General features: G+C 39.8%; 1 protein-coding gene across 3 annotated transcripts in view; it reads left to right on the top strand.

The window, feature by feature from the left end:
- The first annotated feature begins 3,505 nt into the window (after positions 1 to 3,505).
- LOC6583869 (nascent polypeptide-associated complex subunit alpha, muscle-specific form) overlaps positions 3,506 to 19,322 on the top strand; it is a 34,182-nt gene continuing 18,365 nt past the window's right edge. For 2 of the 3 annotated variants that reach the window (XM_044009491.1, XM_002009495.4), the window contains exons 1-2: positions 3,506 to 3,832; positions 15,870 to 16,120. In XM_044009491.1, coding sequence (XP_043865426.1) covers positions 15,953 to 16,120 — 168 coding nt within the window. In that variant the 5' untranslated portion in view covers positions 3,506 to 3,832; positions 15,870 to 15,952. Of the gene's footprint in view, positions 3,833 to 15,869; positions 16,121 to 17,271; positions 17,681 to 19,322 lie in introns of those variants that run through there. The other variant, XM_044009492.1, reaches the window with a different exon arrangement.

The following is a 19,322-nucleotide window of genomic DNA, read 5'->3' as shown; positions in this document are numbered from 1 at the left end:
GGGGCCTTCGTTTTCACTCTCCCCCTTCGTTATCACCCTCCCCACTTTTTTGTATGAAAGCTGTTTGCAGCAATCAACAGAAGCAGAGCAGATTGCATTAATGCGAATGATTCTGTTTGAATCGAGTGGGTGGAGAGCAAAAGAGAAACAAAGGAAATCGTTGAATGAAAGATGAATTTCCTCGTTTAAAGGAATCGCAGTGCAGAGTTTAGCTTTTATATCTTTCATTTGTCAGTTAGTTGTCAGTCCATCCATCAATCAGTCAGCCAATCAGCTACTGAATTAGCTAGGTTATCAATCAGACAGCCAAAGCTCCATCAGCCAACTATGTAGCCCATCAGGCAGTGAATTATTCAAGCAGTTAACGCTGTCAATCAATCAGAAATGTAATGCATTGATTCAACAATCAGTCAATCAGTTACTTTTATCAATCAGTCAATCGATTGCTCAGTCATTAGTCAGCCCACAGTCGACACAATGAATAAACAAATGATTTACTCAATCAATCAATTAATTATGAACTCAGTCAGTCAATCTGTCTCACAATTCAATAGTTCTAGTTCGACAGTCGAGTGATTAGGTGCTCAAACAGTCGTTCACTCAGTCAGTCCATCAGTAGATATATTAAGCTACCAATAAGTCAGCTAAATAGTTATTCTAATGAGGTTTTCAGTCAAACAATCAATCAATTATTCACTCAGTGTATCCATCCATCAATTGTACACCCAGCCAGTACATTATATAGATCTATGAATTGTTATATTAAGCAGACAATTAGTCAGCTGAAAAGTATCTTAATCAGTGGGCCAGTCAATCAATCAATTATTCACTCAACCAGTCAGTCTGTTAGGGTATTGATTGATCAGTCAGTCCATCAGTTGATATATTAAACTGACAATTAGTCAGGCCAACAGTATCCTAATCAGTTGGCCAGTCAATCAATCAAAAAGTTATTTACTCAATCAATCAATTAATCAATTATGCACTCAGTCTGTTAATCTAAGAATTAATTATTTAGATCCAGTTAGGCAATCGATAGATCTGTCAGTTTATCAATTTATATATCAAGCCAACAAGTAGTCCGTCACGCACTAGGCCAGTCAATCAATCAATCAATTAAGCACTCGGCCTGTCAATCTGAGAGTCAATTATCTACATGCGCTCTATTCATTCTAGCCATCAATCACTCGTTAAATCAATCAGCTAGCCAGTTAGTCAATCGTCAGTTTGTCACTCTATATACATATGCATATCATATATACATATATATGCATATATATATATATATGCATATGCATGTATATGTATATGAATCTGAGCATTGCAGGTACTACATGTATATTGAGTGGACGAAGCACAGTTGCCATGCAGAGAGCACTTTACGGGAATATAATGCGCAGAGTAATTTCGCCACCCTGTGCGACACCCTGTGCGAGTGGGGTGGGGGGGGGGGGAGGTGGAGCACTTCAGCTGGCATCAATCTGAGCACAAGAGCTGCCCACAATGCGACGGTCGAGTATGCGAGTGTGTGTGTTTGTGTGTGTGTGTGTGTGTGTGTGTGTGTGTGTGTGTGCGCGTGTGTGTGCGAGTGTGTGTGTGTGGCTGACACATTAAAGTGCGGCTTTAAATTATGATGCGTGGCATCCACAGATGCCTCGTCGCACTCACGGGAAGGCAACGTTTTTTTGCTCTTGTTGTTTTTTTTTTCTTTTTGCCCATGCCACGTACGGCACATAGGGAAATGTATTTTTGCATCCCGGTCAGCCAGGCGGGAGCTGAATGCTTAACATCGTTTAACGTTTCACGCTGCCATTAGTGGTGCCACTGCCACTGCCACACCCACACCCACTCCCACACCCACTCTCACGCCCACTTGCATCGGCCTGTTTGTACTCTTAGTCAAAACGAGATGTGTGTGCCCTGCATTCGCAATTGCATGGTAATCGAATTATCTGGCAACTCTGCATCGGCTTGCCCCTTCTTCTTCTTCTTCTTGCCAAAATGGGGGCAATCGGGCGTCCAGCCATTGAACGGCCTGTGGAATTGTGCAGGCGGCTTTGGGCGATCGACCTTAAAAGCAGTGCAGCAGGCAATGCACCCTACATTCCATGAATGGGGCATATTGGTTGCGACATTTAGATGGAGGAGACGTCTGATATAAGGATTCGGATTCGAATTCGTCGGATTGTAATGCTATTTACGAGGGATGGGCACAAAATAAAATGAATTAAATAACAGTTAAGGTACAATTTATAAGAAATACATGGAATTAAATAAAAAATGAAATGATATAAGGCTCAAACTACGTGAATCATGAACTCAGTAATAGTAAGAATATACAAATTATAGAGGTCAAAAAGGTACTAGGTACAACTCATTGGAAATATGAATGTAAAGGTAAAATGTATGAGGTAAAGTTATGTATTTATTGCAAGTAATAGCAATAATCTATAAAAGGAAATTTAGAATATAACAATATAATTAAAATTATAATAATATTAATATTACTTAATAATAATAATTAAACAAGCTCAAGATAAGGTACAAAGCTTAATATACCCAGTGTAAAATTCAATGATTAGTGTACAACTCATAAGGATAAGATTATAAACGTTTTTATAAAACATAAAAGCATCAAGGGGTTCATGAATTTATCTAGTCCTTGCCCTGATTTCGTTTGCCTAAACATTCGCATAGGGTATGCGGGAGTCGTGCATGCAGCGCCTGGCAATGCCAATGCCTACATATGCCTCACTCATGCGGCATTATGACAGGCGAATGTGTAACACAATTAAGGCGAACCAAATGGAGCATAGTCGAACAGGAGAGTAAATGCATGGGAGGAATGGGAGTGAGAGTGTGTGGGGGAAGAGTGGGCTAAATGGGGTTGCATCGGTTGTGTTGGTGCTGTGTGGTGTGGTGTAAATTATATTTGGGCTTAATGCGATTGGAATGCAGTGGGCTGACTCGCTGGCTGGCCGAAAGCTGGTCAGACACGCCCAAACCTCAAATGCAGTGTCAAATTAATCAATTTCGCATTTACCGCTACAATCGGAAGACGGTCTGGTGTCGACCCCAATAAAATGCAGTCAAAAACTTGCTCAGCAGTTTGACTTTCACATAGAGGTTAAAAACTAACATCAGCAGCAGCAACAGCAGCAGCAGCAGCAGCAGCAACAGCAACAAGAAGCGGCAGTCGGTGCAAGACAGCGAGCAGGCAGGAAGAGGAGCAATAGCAACGGGCAAAATGTGCAGTCAACAATGCTCACATATACGCACACACACACACACATGCATGCAGACGAGTACTCACTCACTCACTCGCTCACTCTGGCACACACATACACACATACGCACACAGCGACACAATAGTTTGCGAGGAGCTTTGGCGTCGCTGCTGCCACTGCTGCCACTGCTGTTGCTGCTGCGCTGTTGCTGCGCTGCTACTGCTGCTGCTCCTGTTGTTGTTCAGCTGAGTGAGTGATAAGTTCAGTTGGCGTTTGGCAGGCGCCCTGAACGGTTTGAAGTGTGTTCGCATTAAGCTCTCGGCGAATCCGGCAACAGACAGCTCAAAGCGAAAGCGAATTGCGATCTAGTTTATTATTGTTATATTTTTTGCTCTTTTTTTTCGGTGCGTGCGAGGGTGTGTAAGTGTGTAGTAGTACGCCTGTGTGAACGTGTATGTGTGTGGGTGTGTGTGTGTGTGTGCGTGTTATTGTACTTAGCAAACGCGCGCCAATTCAAACAAATTTCGTGGTGTTTGTCTTGCCGTTACTTCAGCTATCGTTGCTGCTGTGCCGCAAAGCATGCAGTTAAATTATCAGATGTTTGGGTAAGTGCCTAATGCTGTTGTTGTTCTTATTGCTGTCTCTGTTACTGTTGCTGTTGCTGTTGCTATTGCTGTAAATAGCTATCGCTTAAAGGCCCGCCTGATTTATGATATATGCTTGTCTGCGTGCGTGAGTGTGTGTGTTTTGTTGTTATTCCTTGCTGTTCTTTGCTGTTGTTATTTGTTTGTTGCCTTAGTTTTTAGTGAGTGCTTTCCATTATGTAAGTAGAATCGCCGCTGGCCCTGTTACCAGGCAGCGATTCCGTTAGCGGCATAAATAATGTATTTCCTTTTAGTGTCGCTCATGTGCCCAATTTGAATTCATTTACAATTTCCAATTGGACAACACATGCTATGAAAGTCGCAGCAAAAGCAATGCAAAGTTTAATGTGGCGTACTTAAAAGGAACAAGAAAATATGTGAACAAAGGACGATGCAGACTGATCTGAAATGACGCCATGTAAAAGTCTTACGATATTGGCAATCATCGTAAGAAAAACGATTTATTTGTATAGCATACTTATATAGGCAAAGCATTTTTTTAACTGCTCAACTAGCCATTCTTTTATGTATAATTAAAAGCAAACTAGAGAAATCTGCTGAAGGTAAGCATTGAATGTAAGATAGCTACAATGTTAAAGTAAAGAACTTGTTTTCATTACCCTTAAGGGAAGAGAACAAAGTTTAAAACTGTAAAGCTTATGACTTCAATGACATCATGGAAGCTTAGCCTCTTTTTTTTTTCATTTTGCCTTAGCCAGTTTAGAGTTGGTTTTGAGCAGCTTCTGATGTTGTCATTGCCAGCAGTTGCCCGTCCCTCTAGCCCTACATGCCTTACCCCCCCACACTGTTTCTGTAACCCACTTTTTTTCACAATTCTACATTTTTCATGCTGTTTTCTATTAGCAAATGAGGCGCAAACGAGACGAGCAAATGCAGTGAATAGCCCCAATGTGTATGTGTGCGTATGTGTGAGTGTGCGTGTGTGCGCGTGTGTGTGTGTGTATGTGTGTGCCATTACTTAACACCTACAAGCTGCCATCCGTCTGCACGCTATTACACGATTACAGCAACAACAACCCCCAAAAGACGTTGCCCAGGTCAGCGGGCCCCCAACCTGTGGGTTTGAGTCTATGATTCGAGTATTAGTCATGGGTCACTGTTTGCCTTTTGTTATTGCATGCTAATTTCTTTCTATTTCTATTAGCCTGCTATCTCCCTTGCACTCACACACACACACCCTTTCGCTCTAGTTGCCCCAAAGTATGCAGTAAAATGTGTAATCGCATTTAACGTTTACTATCAAGACAGGCCAAAAGGAAATAAAACGAAAGTGTAACCACAGTGCCGACCAGCTAAGGTGGCCAGCCACCTCACCTCACTCATTTACTCTCTCGCTCTCGCTCTCGCTCTCGCTCGCTGTCTGTCGCAGTTAGCATCGTTTCGTTATTCCCACAAAGTGCAGCTATTATCGAATTCTCTATACACTTGCGTAAGCCACAAAAACAAGTGCGAACCATTTGAATGCAGAAATGGTATTCAAGAAATTATATACATACATATGTACACATATGTTTATATACTTATATATTTATATACATGTATGCGTTTCTGCTGCCAAACGTTTCACTATGCATAACATATTTTATCATGCCATCGGTTAGGGTATAAATGAGAAAAAGAAGAAGTGAGCAGCGACAGCCAAGCCTGAGCACCTGCCCGCAAGCTGGCCTAAATTGGCAGACGAGTGACTCGGCTACAATGTACAATACATAATGAAAACAGCACACAGACAGCTCACACAGTCACACTCACACAGACACACAAAGAGAAACTGATTTACTTGGCTGCAAGCAAAAGCCAGTCTGCCCGCTTATCAAAAGCTGACGATCGAAAGCAACGCCGACAATTTTTTGTTCCATTTTCTGCTTTCTGTCCGTCTCTTTGTCTCTTCCTCTGGCTTGACTCAGCTCGGCACCCTGTCATGGCAGATATATGTATGTTTGTATGAGCAATGAAAACGTTTGCCCATTCACATAAATTATAATGGCTTAGAAACTTTTTTGTCTCCATTTTTTTTTTCTTTTTTTTTAAAATATTTAAGCTATTTTCATCTGCCCACACATACATACATAAACGTGTGTATGTATATAAGGTCATGGCGATTGATTTAGTCTTTCTGTTTAACTCCAGTTAAAACTCCAGTCGAATTCTTTATTAGCTTCAATAACTTTTGCTGCAGCTAGTGCAACTGTACAGAAGTTCATCTCACTCACACTCACACACGCACACAGAACTCAAGTTTGCTGCACTCTTCGCTTTTTACTACAGCTCCAACTGTAACAAATGTTCCGCTCCCATAAACTTTTCAGTGCAGTGCTGATTTCCATAACTAATAGCGAAAGCAGAGTTTGACTAGAGCGTGCATTAGTTCTCCCACTCGCTCATTCAGAGCTTTGTCTGTAATCTTCCATCATCGAGCAAGTGCATAGACAAAGTCTGATTGGAAGTTTTAAAGTTTCCATTTGTGAGCAAAACATTTATCGCATTTATGCATTCATGTTTCACTTTTTTCTTTTTAAGCTCTTCTGTTTAACTGAAGTTAGGCAAATTCTTTCATTGCTTCCATAAGTTCTGCTTCGATGAGAGTAGCTTAACGAAAGTTTGTCTCACTCACACACACACACTACTCTAGTTTGCTGCACTGTTCTATTCCTTATTTAACTCCAATTGCGAAATGAATGAGATTGCTTGTCCCACTCCCACACACATTCCATTTCATTTCCATGCCTAATATCAGAATTGAGCTTGTAAGAGAAAGAGAGAGAGAGCATAACTAGCGCGTGCATCATTGCTCTCGCTCACTCACTTACTCTTGATCGACTAGCAGCACAGGCTCAGTCTGATTGGTCGTTTTTTTTTCGACTTCCATTTGTGAGCAAAATATGTTGCTTTCTATTTAAAATTGAGCAGCTTATGGCACTTCTCATAATTACATTTAATATATTTATGAAGCATAAAAGCGTATCTTCAGTTTTTTGTTTTTTTTTTTTTGTTTTTGAAAATCGCAATTCATGGCTGAAAATTTTGATGTACTTCATTTTTGCATATGCGCTTACGTTTCCGTTTCCGCTTCCGTTGTGCTACTTAAGTAAATTGTATTAAAGTAAGGTCAGCCTTCGCCTTCGCCTTCGCCTTGGACTGGCAAGCAGCCAAGCCCCCTCGTTGCTGGTGCCTCCCCTTGCTAACTGTTTGTGCTTGTAGTTTGTGGCCTCAACAAAAAAAAAAAAAGCCCTAAAAAAAAAAAAAAACCAACAACAATAACAAAACCCGAACAGCTATTAATATTCCGTCGTTTGTTTCTTATTGTTTCTCTTTCTTTTTTCGGTTAGCGCTACGTGAGGGGCCACAGTGAGGGCGGGGGGCGTGTCGTTTGTTGCGTTAAAAGGACGCAAGCATTGTGGGTGCCATTTTGGCGGCGATTCGGCGTTCGCTTCGCCTTGGCTGCCGAGTTCTTTGGGCCTTTGGACCAGCACAATTTATGAGGTCAATGAAATTGTTGTTATTGCTGTTCTTGTTGTTTTTGCCTCCTTCCCGACCGTTGAAGCAAAAGCAATTGGGCACAGCCACGAAGACGACGACGGCGGCGACGTCGCACAATAAACCGCGCTACAACTTATAACAGCTAAAGCACCCTAAGCCCCTCTCTCTCTCTCTCTCTCGGTCCTCCTCTCCCTCTCTCTCACTCTGCGGTAGTCTGCGCGTTTTGCCAATGTCATTGGGGCTAATAGCGCTAGGATGAGTTGGTTAGTCCGAGCGATACTTTGTATACATTTTATAGTTAACAAGGGCACATTAGAAAAGGTTCTCTACAGATGCTCTATAAATAGCTCTTACGTAGGCCAAATCAATTTGTGCCATCACTCAGCAGCCAATCCGTCACTACACTGAAGCGTAGAGGGTATGCGACTGGTCGTGCCCTCACGTCTAACAGCTCTTTTTTTTTTTTTGGTATTCTGTTCGTCATTTTTTATTTATTTATTTATTTTTATTTTTTTTTGGTTTAGTTTTAGCGCACTGGAAAGTTATGTGTCGTGGGGTAGGGAACGGGGAGGGGGAAGAATATTTGGAGGAGCTCGTCGCTTAGCTAAGGGCTGGTGTTTCTTTTAGCCGTTTTCAGCTTACTTACTCCCATCGCAAGGACTGCCTTTTAGCTGCTTGTCAGCTTGTTATCGATTTTCAAAGCGGTTACCAAATCTCCTGCCTCGGGATCTGCGGAGGCTGTGGCTAAAAGTGACTAAACGGCTTAAAGCAGCTGTCATCACTCAATGCAACTTAAGCCAAGTTGGAGTCAGAGCCAGAGACAGAGTCAGAGTTGGAGTAAGAGCCAGAGTCAGAAGTAGAGGTGAGGTAGAGGTAGAGGTAGAGGTAGAGGTAAGGTAGAGGTAGAGGTAGAGGTAGAGGTAGAGGTAGAGGTAGAGGTAGAGGTGAGGGTAGAGGTGGAGGTAGAGGTGAGGTAGAGGTAGAGGTGGAGGTGGAGGTGGAGGTGGAGGTGGAGGTGGAGGTGGAGGTAGAGGTGGAGGTAGAGGTAGAGGTAGAGGTAGAGGTAGAGGTAGAGGTAGAGGTAGAGGTAGAGGTAGAGGTAGAGGCACAGGCAGACTCAGAATATAGTAAGAGCACATATGTATAACACATCTTTTAGCCTGGTATTACGGCTATTCAATAAGTTTTGCTTGACATAAGTAAGCGAGACACTGTTAAGCAATTCACTTTACATATGTATGGTCAGTCACACGCAAATATATTTCATAAATATTTAATGAGTGTATTCACTGTAAGCATAATACTCACTACAAGAACAACACCAGCATTAGTTAAAAACATGGACGTGTTTTCAATAAAGCCGTTCTATGCGATTCTCCTGAATTGAATTAGGACTCATAATATGCAAATGTGGTTGTGCAAATTTTACTTCTATGAGCTAATTGTATATTGTTCTAAAGGCAACGCCTCTCGATTCGCTTCTCATTAATTGAAGTCAACCTCTCGGGCGTCGCTGCTTTTGTTTTCTGATGATAGACCGCGACGAAGTTGAACTTTCCATTTCGCTAAAAATTAAAGCATGTATGTATTTTTAAATAATTGCCTCTTCTATGCGATTCTCATGTATGCCAGACATACTGCCGCAATCTAATTTATGCGCCCTCTAATTTATTTACATTCTTCTTCCTGTTTTCCTTTCTGTATGTGTATATGCACAATTATATATGTACATATATGTAGGTATATATGTATGTGTTTCTCAGTCTCAGTCCCAGTCTTTTCTCTAAGCATATTCTTAGAGTACATATATATTTCTATATATTAATATGTACATACATACATTTGCATATGTTGAGATACCTGATATTTAAGCGTTATCAGCTTATATAGATTTATGGATAATTGACTTTTGTGATGAATACTTTCTAAATATCTATGTAAATATGAACATGACCTTTTTCTATACCCTGTACACATTGAAAATCCAAATTCTGGCTGAAGGGGCTGTGATACCCTAAAAGGTAGGTATTTATATTTTGATCCCGCCATGGCCGTCTGTCCTTCCGCATGCTATATCCCATATCTTCTTATTATTTTTTCGGTTCAACATATTTCATATCCCATATCTTCATATTGTATTCTGATTATAGTAGAGAGTTGTTCTATGACAAATAGACCTTTTCAAAATAGGTCCCAACTATGCCAATATTGCAGACCAATAGCTGTGCTAGTCGCTGTGTAAGTGAAGAATGTGCTGGGTATCTGTTAGTCGAACACTCCAGAATAGAGCTTCTCTTCTCTCTTCTTCTATGTAGGTGTATAAAGGTGTTTATTTGTTTGTAATTGTATTCATATTCGCTTAGCCTGTTGGCTGTAGTCTAATATACATGTATTTAAATCTATATGCATACATACACATATATTTATATATAGTTATAAACACACACACACACACAACTAAATGTGGCTGCAGCGAAGCGAAGTTTATCATTGAACTACATCAATATTGACGGCCGAGGGGTGTAATACTTGCGTGTGTGTGTGTGTGTGCGTGTGTTTATGTGTTACTATATATGCGTGTGTGTGTGTGCCCTCTGTCAAGCTAAATGGCAATGCCAGATGCTGTTACGAGCTCCATTGGCGCAGCTTGGGTCCAGGTGCCAGCGACTAAATTGCCAAAGCAATGTCTCTATAAATACACACACACACACACACACACACACACACAGTCATAGCTGTACACGTATTCGTTGGCTATGTTTAAATCAAGGTTGGCACCGTGATAATTTTAGTTGGTTTCATTCAATTCAATATTGAAATGAAACCAATTTAATCAAATGTCAAACAATCCAGGGTGCGGTTATGGGGGTGGAATCGTGGTTGGGGGAACTACATACGCATAAATATATGTATACTATAATATGTATATTCATATGAGACCTGAAAGTGACCAATAATTGACCACTTTAATATTCAAATTGTGTTTTAGCCGCATAATGTGAAGCAAATATTATGATGAAACTAGAGGTAATTAAATTGTATTGTTCAAAGGGTTGGCTATATACATATATGTATGTATGCATGTATATGGAAATTATATGTGTTATATGTATCTATACAGTTGTAGTCAGTGTTACAAAACACAATACATTAATCAAATGATATTGTACTTTTTCCCTGGGAAAATAAAATTATGCCCCATATTTGTTGATAATAGAATGTAAAGAAGGAAATTTGACAAAATACCGCTATAAGAATTCAGAATCAATATGTTTTATATCTGCTTAGATAGATAAAGTCGGATTTGCTGAATGGAAGAAGTTGCTAAAATATATGAGAACAGTAATTATATAAGAAAGCTCTAGTCGAGATTGCTGGACTCGAAGATCTCCTGAAGCCTTCAAAGGACTAAGATTCCTAAGATTTCGTAAAAAAAGAGAGGCAGAGCTGAATCGATTCAGCACACCAGTCTGAGCTAAACTTATACTTTATGGAGCTACGTAACGCTTCCTTCTGTATGTAATATACATTTTAGCAATACCATTACAGCTGGACTATCCTTTATCAACAATTTAGATTTGTTTTTTCTTAAATGTTGAATTAAACAAATATAATCGATTTTTAAAATGTGTGTGGGCGTGGTCGTACGCCATAAACTAAAGGCCACAACATTATATGGCACAGCCACGCCCACACACAATTTTAAAAATCGATTCTCTCAGTTCAGCATTAAAGTTTAAACAATTCCGTGTGGCTAATAAAGGACTAAACGCTATCAACTGGGTTAAATATATGTATGTATATGGATATACGCATAAATATTATATGTATACTATATATTTGATTTTCTATTATACTTGATTTATTGTATATTTGAAAACAATATTTGACTAAATGATATATTATTCCTGTGCACACGAATGTAACAGATAGAAGTAGGCGTGGTCGTTCCTAGGGGTATATAGTACAACAGAATCCGGTTATAACGACACCGCTTATAGCGTCCATACGGTTATTGCTATGAAAATTGTGGTCCCCAGATTAGCTTATATGGTTATAGCGTCCTTCAGATATAAGGACGGTCCCTTGACTGCCGTTATAACCGGATTCTACTGTATATAGATTAAAATGGGACGATTTTAGTGTATTTTCGTAATTACATGCATATAAATAGTAGTGCAGTGTCCCAGTAACTTACTGCGCACACCCTTTTTTTCCTGAACACAGCATCATGGATACAGTACTATACTGCACTACCCTGCACTACATTGCACTACACTGAACTACACTCTACTACACTGCACTACATTGCACTACACTGAACTACACTCTACTACCCTGCACTACATTGCACTACACTATAGTACATTGCACTACACTGTAGTACATTGCACTACATTGCACTACATTGCACTACACTGAACTACACTGAATCACACTGCACTGCACTGAATTACACTGCACTACCCTGCACTACATTGCCCTACACTGAACTACATTGCATTACACGGCACTACACAGCACTACATTACACTACACTGCACTACACTGAATCACACTGCACTACACTGAATTACATTACACTATACAGCACTATTCTGCACTACACTGCCCTACAGGACACTAAGCAGCACTATACTGCACTACACTGCACCATACTTCACTACACAAAACTACACTGCACCATTCTTCACTACACAGCACTACACGGCACTACACTGCATTACACTACACTGAACTGCACATACAAAGTAGCATATATGTATATTGTTAATTCAACTTAGCCCAATGAAAATCTATTGGATCCCATAAAAGAATTTGTGTTTGCCTCGATTTTGCTTCGCATTTTATTGACCAATTTGATATTCGTTTATTTGTCTTATGGCATATTGGCAAGCAAATAAATAAATATATATATATATGTATTTATAAGGATATGTGTATTTTGTTCGCATGTTGAATGTGAATAATTGCCTTAGCATCCATCAACCGCTACTTTCAGTCGGGTAGCTTGCCCCAGAAAGTAGGCAATCAATTCAATGCATGCGAGCTACCCAATATGTATGTCCCCGAGGGCGAAAGCTTTTACTCATATTGAAGTTGAGCAACGACAACAGCAACACGAAGAAGAAGAAGACGACGAATCACAACAATAAACTGGAAAATAAAAATTTTGGAATACAACTTTTATTGAGCTCGCTATCGCTCTCTCACTTTTCCGCTCCACACACCCACTCTCTCTCTCATTCTTTTTCGGTGTTTGTCATGGGGTATACCAAAACCTGCGATTTTATTCATCAGTTTCAGCGGATTGCAAACTACAAAATATCAATTATTTCTATGCCAATTTTATTTTTATTGACATTCATTTTTAAGTACAGGGTATTTGTAGTTTATTTTCCACTGTTGCGGCCATTCGACTGCAAAGTTTTGGTTTCGCTCTGCTTTATGCAGTCGACCGTAATGATAATATACATATGTCACTGTGTGTTAATACCCTGTACATGAAGTGAAGAGCGGGTAGATTGCTGAACAGTCAGCTGGCATAGAGATAGAGCTGATAATCGATACTTTTTGAATAATACTTTGGTCAGACTGTGATTATGGGCAATAGCAGAACTCTTTTCCCTAAGCTCGCTCCATTCCCAACTTTATAGAAATAATTTCCTGATCTCGTATCTAAATATCTCAGTTTATATTGAGCGGGAGTTGATGATGTTAAGATATTTAAATGAAACTTTGGCTAGAGTTTAGTCGTGGATAGTCGGAAAACTCGTTCCCCTAAGTACTCTCAACTCTTCCCCTTATATATATCTAAATATCTTACCTCGAATTGATTGTAGTTAAAGAGTCTATATCCGAGACTATTGTCAACTGCTACAGGGCATCGCATAGTCAGGCATATTTGGCTGCTAAGGTTTTATTACCCGTTCGCCTGCATATGGCATGTGGCATGTGGCATGCAGCATGTAGCATGTAGCATGTCCTTACCAAAATGTCAACTGACAACAAATCCAATTGCCAGTTACGGTCGTCAGCTTGTGGCACAGTTCGCTTTTTTGATATACGAACGAGTATTCAATTTGAGTCGATGAAGTCATGACTGCCACAAAATGTTGCATTAAATTGCTGCCACAGGCACAGTCACAGTTACAGCTACAGTTACAGTTACAGTTACAGGACTGGGCGCCAGCACAGCCTGGCAACAGGGAGCGTGGAACGGGGAGCGGGGAACGGGCAGCTGGCAACTGGCATCTGTTATCTGTCAGCCAGCTAAGCTCTGTTTACCTAGCACTTAATCATTCAGCAGAGCATCCTTTGTGATTACCCCGAAAATTCATTCGTCATCCAAATTTATAACGAACCAAGTTTTGACAACATGTCAGCTGGCTGTTCGCTGTTGCTAAAAGTTGCAAATGTAAAACATATAAAATCAGATGATATACATATATATATATATATATATATATATATATATATATATATATATTTATATGTATATATTGAATCAGTGAATTTAATTCCCCTCAACCTGCAGCTGAGTTAACTTGGCTTAAACGTGCATGGCAACTTAAGATTTGGCTTACTTAATATTCATAACTTGTAATTAATTAATTTACAGCTCAGTTATTGGATCTTGGCTTCACGTAACTCCTTTAACGCATTTCCGTATTGATTTTGAGGCACAAATTCAATTCGCAAATCGAGTTTAGCTCGATAACTAATTGAATTTGATTTTTATTTGCACACCTGCATATTATTCTGTAGTTATTGATTAGCTAATCTCCACTGAGACGAGTCATTTTAATTAGTTTTGCTCAAATTTCAAAGGTAATCCGACATGGATGACGGAGCATTTACGTTGCAGGCATTAACGACTGTTGCAGAAATCCGATATGCAGCTAGATATGTCTGTATATATGTATACATATATATATATATATGTATATAAATATAAATGTAAATTTGCTATTCACACTTTATTGCTCAGTCATACTGCAATTTTCGTATATAGATATATAAAAATTGGGCAACAAATTTTGGTGATGAGCAAAATATTTTTAAAACACTTTGAGTTGAATATTATAATTAACATATTGTTGGCAATAATTAAATATTTTTTTTTTTAATTTTTATAGAATACACATGATACTATGTATATTTAAAATTTGAACTCTAGCTTTCAAGATGTGCGAGATATAATCTTATAACCAATTTACGATCAAATTTTTAAACGATAACAAAAGGGAGCAGTTATCGATTTTTTGTAATTTGAATATTGTAGTTTGCATTATTATATATTTTATAAGAACCTAGTTTCATCTATATAAATTTTTACGCATATTGTTGTACTCATTCACGAAACTGAATTGAGTATATTGGTTTTGTGCAATGTTTGTCCGTCTGTCTGTATGAACTCAAATCGTTTCAACTAGTGTACCAACTTAAGGGTGATACCAACGAATTATAAAGTATGAAAATTTTCCCAATAGCAGAGCGAAAAATGCATTTTCCGGCATCGCAGAAACCATAGTAGTTGAAGTGCTATAGAATTGAAATACACATCGAGCAATTCGGGTTTGTCCAGCTTAAGGCAATTCCGTCCATATCATGCTACTATATCATATCTTATACATAAAATATCCATATATACATATTGTTAGGGTATTTGGTCTCTGATTAACCTAGAACCACACTCAACTCAATTGTCTTCTTGGTAATTCTATTAAAAGCTTTCTCTAATTAGACACTGATTAAATAGTAATTAAAATGCATTAAATATGCTTTGCTGCGCTGCACTCGCTGCTGTTGCAGTAATTATTATTATTATTATTATTATGACTGTTGTTGCTGTTGCTGCTGTTGATATATTTATTTCAACTAGTTCAATGAACTTCAGGCACGATTTGTCCGGCTACGTTTATGAAGCCAATAATTTGCTGCCATTGCAAGCTCCGTTGTATGCTCCATTTTTCTATATATATTTCCTCTATATACATATGTATATATTCCCCAGTGATTGATGGCATGTACATAACTAAGTTATTGTATTTGTGAATACCCTGCAACTAGTATGATTTAAAGTGGATATGCGCAACTGGAACAGTTATTTGACCTCAATGTATCAGAGATGTATATATATTACGTACATATACTATATCCAACTAAACTATATCATATTAAGAAATCAGATTTATATCGTAATCATATCATCTAATATTGCTAATCGAATTTGATTGTATTTACATTCACATTTGATATTCATGCATACCCAAAACTCTTAAAGTACAGATAATCTCCTCGTCGATCAATATGTAACTAAGTCGCCTCTGTAGCTGCATTTATTGTTGCCTGTGGCAATTATGAATAGCCAAGAAAAAGAAGCGTGCCAATAGACGTTTCCCCTCCGCCCCTTTGGCTAGCACTCTCTTACTCTCAATCTCTCTCTCTCTCTCTCTGGCACTAATGGCCTCTATCTCTTTCTCTGTCATTTCAGTTGAAAGCCTGCAGGACGAAAGTTTGTGTCCATGTATATGTATGTGTGTTGGTGTGAGACCTAGTTGTGCAGGCTGAACCGGGATGGATGCACGCCGACAGAAGCGACTTGGCCCAGCGCCAATTGCATCGTTCGAAAAGTCATTTGAGGACAATACCACGATGGCAACAACAGCAACAACTGCGACGGTTGCAACAATAGCAACAGCTGCAGCAACAACAACTGCAACGCAGCAGCAAAAGCGAATAACGGTAACTTTCGTATATGCCTAGTTTAGGTACACATGCATAACTATATATAAATATATATCGACGGTATAAATAATATTTATGAACCGTTTCAAAAATTAATAATTACAAACACAAAATTAACTTTATGGAAAAAAGGCAGTGGAGGTGGGGGAGGTAATGGGAAGCGGGGATGATGTATTTCATGGCCGGGTGAATGTGCTGTAGTCTCTGGGCTCTGGGTGAATGCCAAAAACATGCAAATGGCCACTTAAAGGCAGACGAACAAAACGCTTTTGGTCAATAAACAAAACAGAGCTTAAGTGTTGCCCACAAATCTATATATATATCATCAACAACAACAACAACCACAAAGAGCAGAGAGCAGCTCAGGCCAAAGTCAGCAAAAGGGCCGACAATAGCAACAACAAGTGCGACAGAAACAACAACTGTCAAACAAGGCATAGGCAGTGAGCAGCGGAGTACAGTTGAACAGGCACAATTGCGAAAATATTTTGACACGCGCCAAATCAAATGTGAAGTGCTCCAAATAATGTCATTTAACAATGGACAAAGATTGAGAGCAGAAATTGGAAACAGCCTCTAAAGCAAACATGCGCACGTGCGTGTGCAAGTGTGTATGCATGTGTATGTGTATGTGTAAGGAAGCACAGCCAAAAAATTGAACATGCAAAAACATTGGCCCACTGCGGTGGACTGGGATAGAGCAAAGAAGAGAATGAGCAAGTGTGAGAGTGAGGCAAGTGGTCGTTGCCACAGTGCACAGCACACGTATAAAATCATATAGTTCTGCAGGATAATAGTAATTGTGGGCTGAAAAAAAGTTGAATATATATTTTTCCTATTCAAGGACTATCAATATATTTACCTCTTATCTCATTCATAAATTTATATATTATTAATTATTTTATGAGCACTTAGCAAATCAAATGGATGCTTTATGAAATAAATCTCCCAAAAGCTGTCCTTTCTATTTGTCTGCGCAGTGCTGTATCCGAAGCTTAGCCAGCTGAGCGTGCATTGCCGCTGTCGAAAGCTTTTGCAAAAACGCCTGCTGTGCAGCTTTTAGCAGCGATGGAAGCTTTTTAAAACTCTGCTTTGAACGCTGCCGGGCATAAGTCGTAGACGGCATAGCAAGCTTTTTGGCTGTGGCCCAGTACGATGCTGGCGCTGCGTGCGTGCAGTCTAATGGCATAAGCGGAGCGAGCGAAGTAAATACCGATAGAGCGTGAGGGAGCGAGCATGTGCGGAGTGTAAAGTGTGCGGAGTTCTGAGCGCGCGCGTACGAACAAACCAAAAGCAAACACACAGCCAGCAACGAGCAAAAGTGAACCAAAAATTTTGACTTTGCGCTTCCCTTGCGCCTTGCAGCGCCGTTGGCTATACTCATTTTTTTCGGTTGCTTTTTTTTTGTCGGTGCAAAGCTGAGGCAAGAGAAATTAATAAAAAATTAATAAGGACAAGTAAAGGAGCTGGAAGCAACTAACAGAAAAAAAAGAAAAACATAATACAATACACTAACACGCAGGGCAAGAGAGCAATAACGGCAAGTTTTGGCACACGGTGAGTAGCAAGGCGCACACATAACGGCAAAGATGCCATGTGTATGCGCGTCTGTATGTATGCGTGTGTGTGAGAACACAACATTAACAATAAACAGAAACAGCGGCATCGGCATCGGCAGAGGCAGAAGCAACGGCAGCGGCAGCGGCAGCGGCAGCGCCTCTCTGCATGCTGTGTGCTGTACAAAATATATACACAAATGAAATCTACAATATATGTAGATATTTGTGTGTGCTGCCGCTTTTATTAAAAATTATAATTATAATTAATATGATAACACATTTACGAGCCGTGAGCAGCTAGCAGCAAGCAGCGAGTAGAACGCAGAGCGCAGCTTCCAGCGCTGAAAGGTATGCAATATTACAAAAAAAAAAAAAAAAAATGTGCCGCTGCCTTTTCGACTGCCCCCATTTCGTGCCCCGTTTTATGTCGCTTTCTTTATCTTTATATATAAATTTTTTTGTGCTTAATTTTTTTTTTTTTTTTTTTACTTTTTTGTCCTTTTCTGTATACCATAAAATATTACAAAAATAAAGGCGAACCACAACAATTCGAACAATGTTCCGTTACCAAGCCGGTTCTTGTTTATCCAAATTAATTACAATTTTTATGTATGCGCTGCGGCATGCGGCGGCATGGCCTGACGTGTGTGTGTAGAGAGTGTAGAGAAAGAGAGAGAGTGAGTGGGGTGTGTGTCTGTGAGTCAATGAGTGTGTGCGTGTGAGAGTGAGAGCATAAGCACGTGAATAGCGTTGCATAGTTTTTAGCAGCAGCAGCTTCAAATTAATTTTCGCGTGTGTATGAATGTGTGTGAAAAAAACCCAAGGTTTATGCACATCCCCCTCTCAGCCCTCTTCTCTAGGGCACCGTCCCTCTCTCTCTCTTTCTCTTCTCCCGCCTTCCGTCTCTGCCTCTTCCCTTGTCACGCACTAGCAGACAATAAACGCATGCTTTCGCCTCAAAGTCCGCTCACGCCTTCACTCCTGGGGCCTAGCTTCAGCCCCTAGTTCCCAAGCGCCATGTGTCAATCAGCGCATTCTAGTGACAAGCGCGATTGCTGCGTCTGTGTGTGTGTGTGTGTGTGTGTGTGTGTGTGTGTGTGTGTAAGGACATCTCCTTGAGCGCATTTGGTGTGGCTCCATGTGCGTCGCATTTATGAGAAGGGGTCATCAAAGGACGCCCTGCTGCTCCTCTAAACTATTACATGAATGCGCACCACAGCTTTGAGACGACGTCAAGAAGGTTTTTCTAAGTTTAAATTAGATAATTGCATTGACATTGCATTTAGGACTGGGCTACAGTGGTTGCGTAGCCTTAAAGAGGTTAGCAGCAGAGTTAAAAGGACTCAACTCAAAACATGCTAATAGTTTGCTCGGCAAGGTCGAGCCAACTCATTTCATCTAATTAGAGTGTTTTAGGTGCTATGCACGCTTCCTTCATGGTCACTTTGCACGTTAAATGCATCAAAGTGTTGCAAAGAGCCACAAATTGGGGTTAAGGTAATTTAATTGGGCAAACTAAACAAAGAGCAAAAGACTTAATGCTGCATTTCATGATGTTGCGGTCACTTCAGAATAATATCCGTTAGATTAAAAGAGAACTTTCCTTTCTTCTGTTTTCTCTCTCTCTCTCTTTCTCTCTC

This window comes from Drosophila mojavensis, unplaced genomic scaffold (assembly GCF_018153725.1).
Source record: "Drosophila mojavensis isolate 15081-1352.22 unplaced genomic scaffold, ASM1815372v1 contig_136, whole genome shotgun sequence".
NCBI classification, from domain to species: domain Eukaryota; kingdom Metazoa; phylum Arthropoda; class Insecta; order Diptera; family Drosophilidae; genus Drosophila; species Drosophila mojavensis.
Note: the sequence above shows the minus strand (reverse complement) of the source record. Positions and strands in the feature narration are given on the sequence as shown.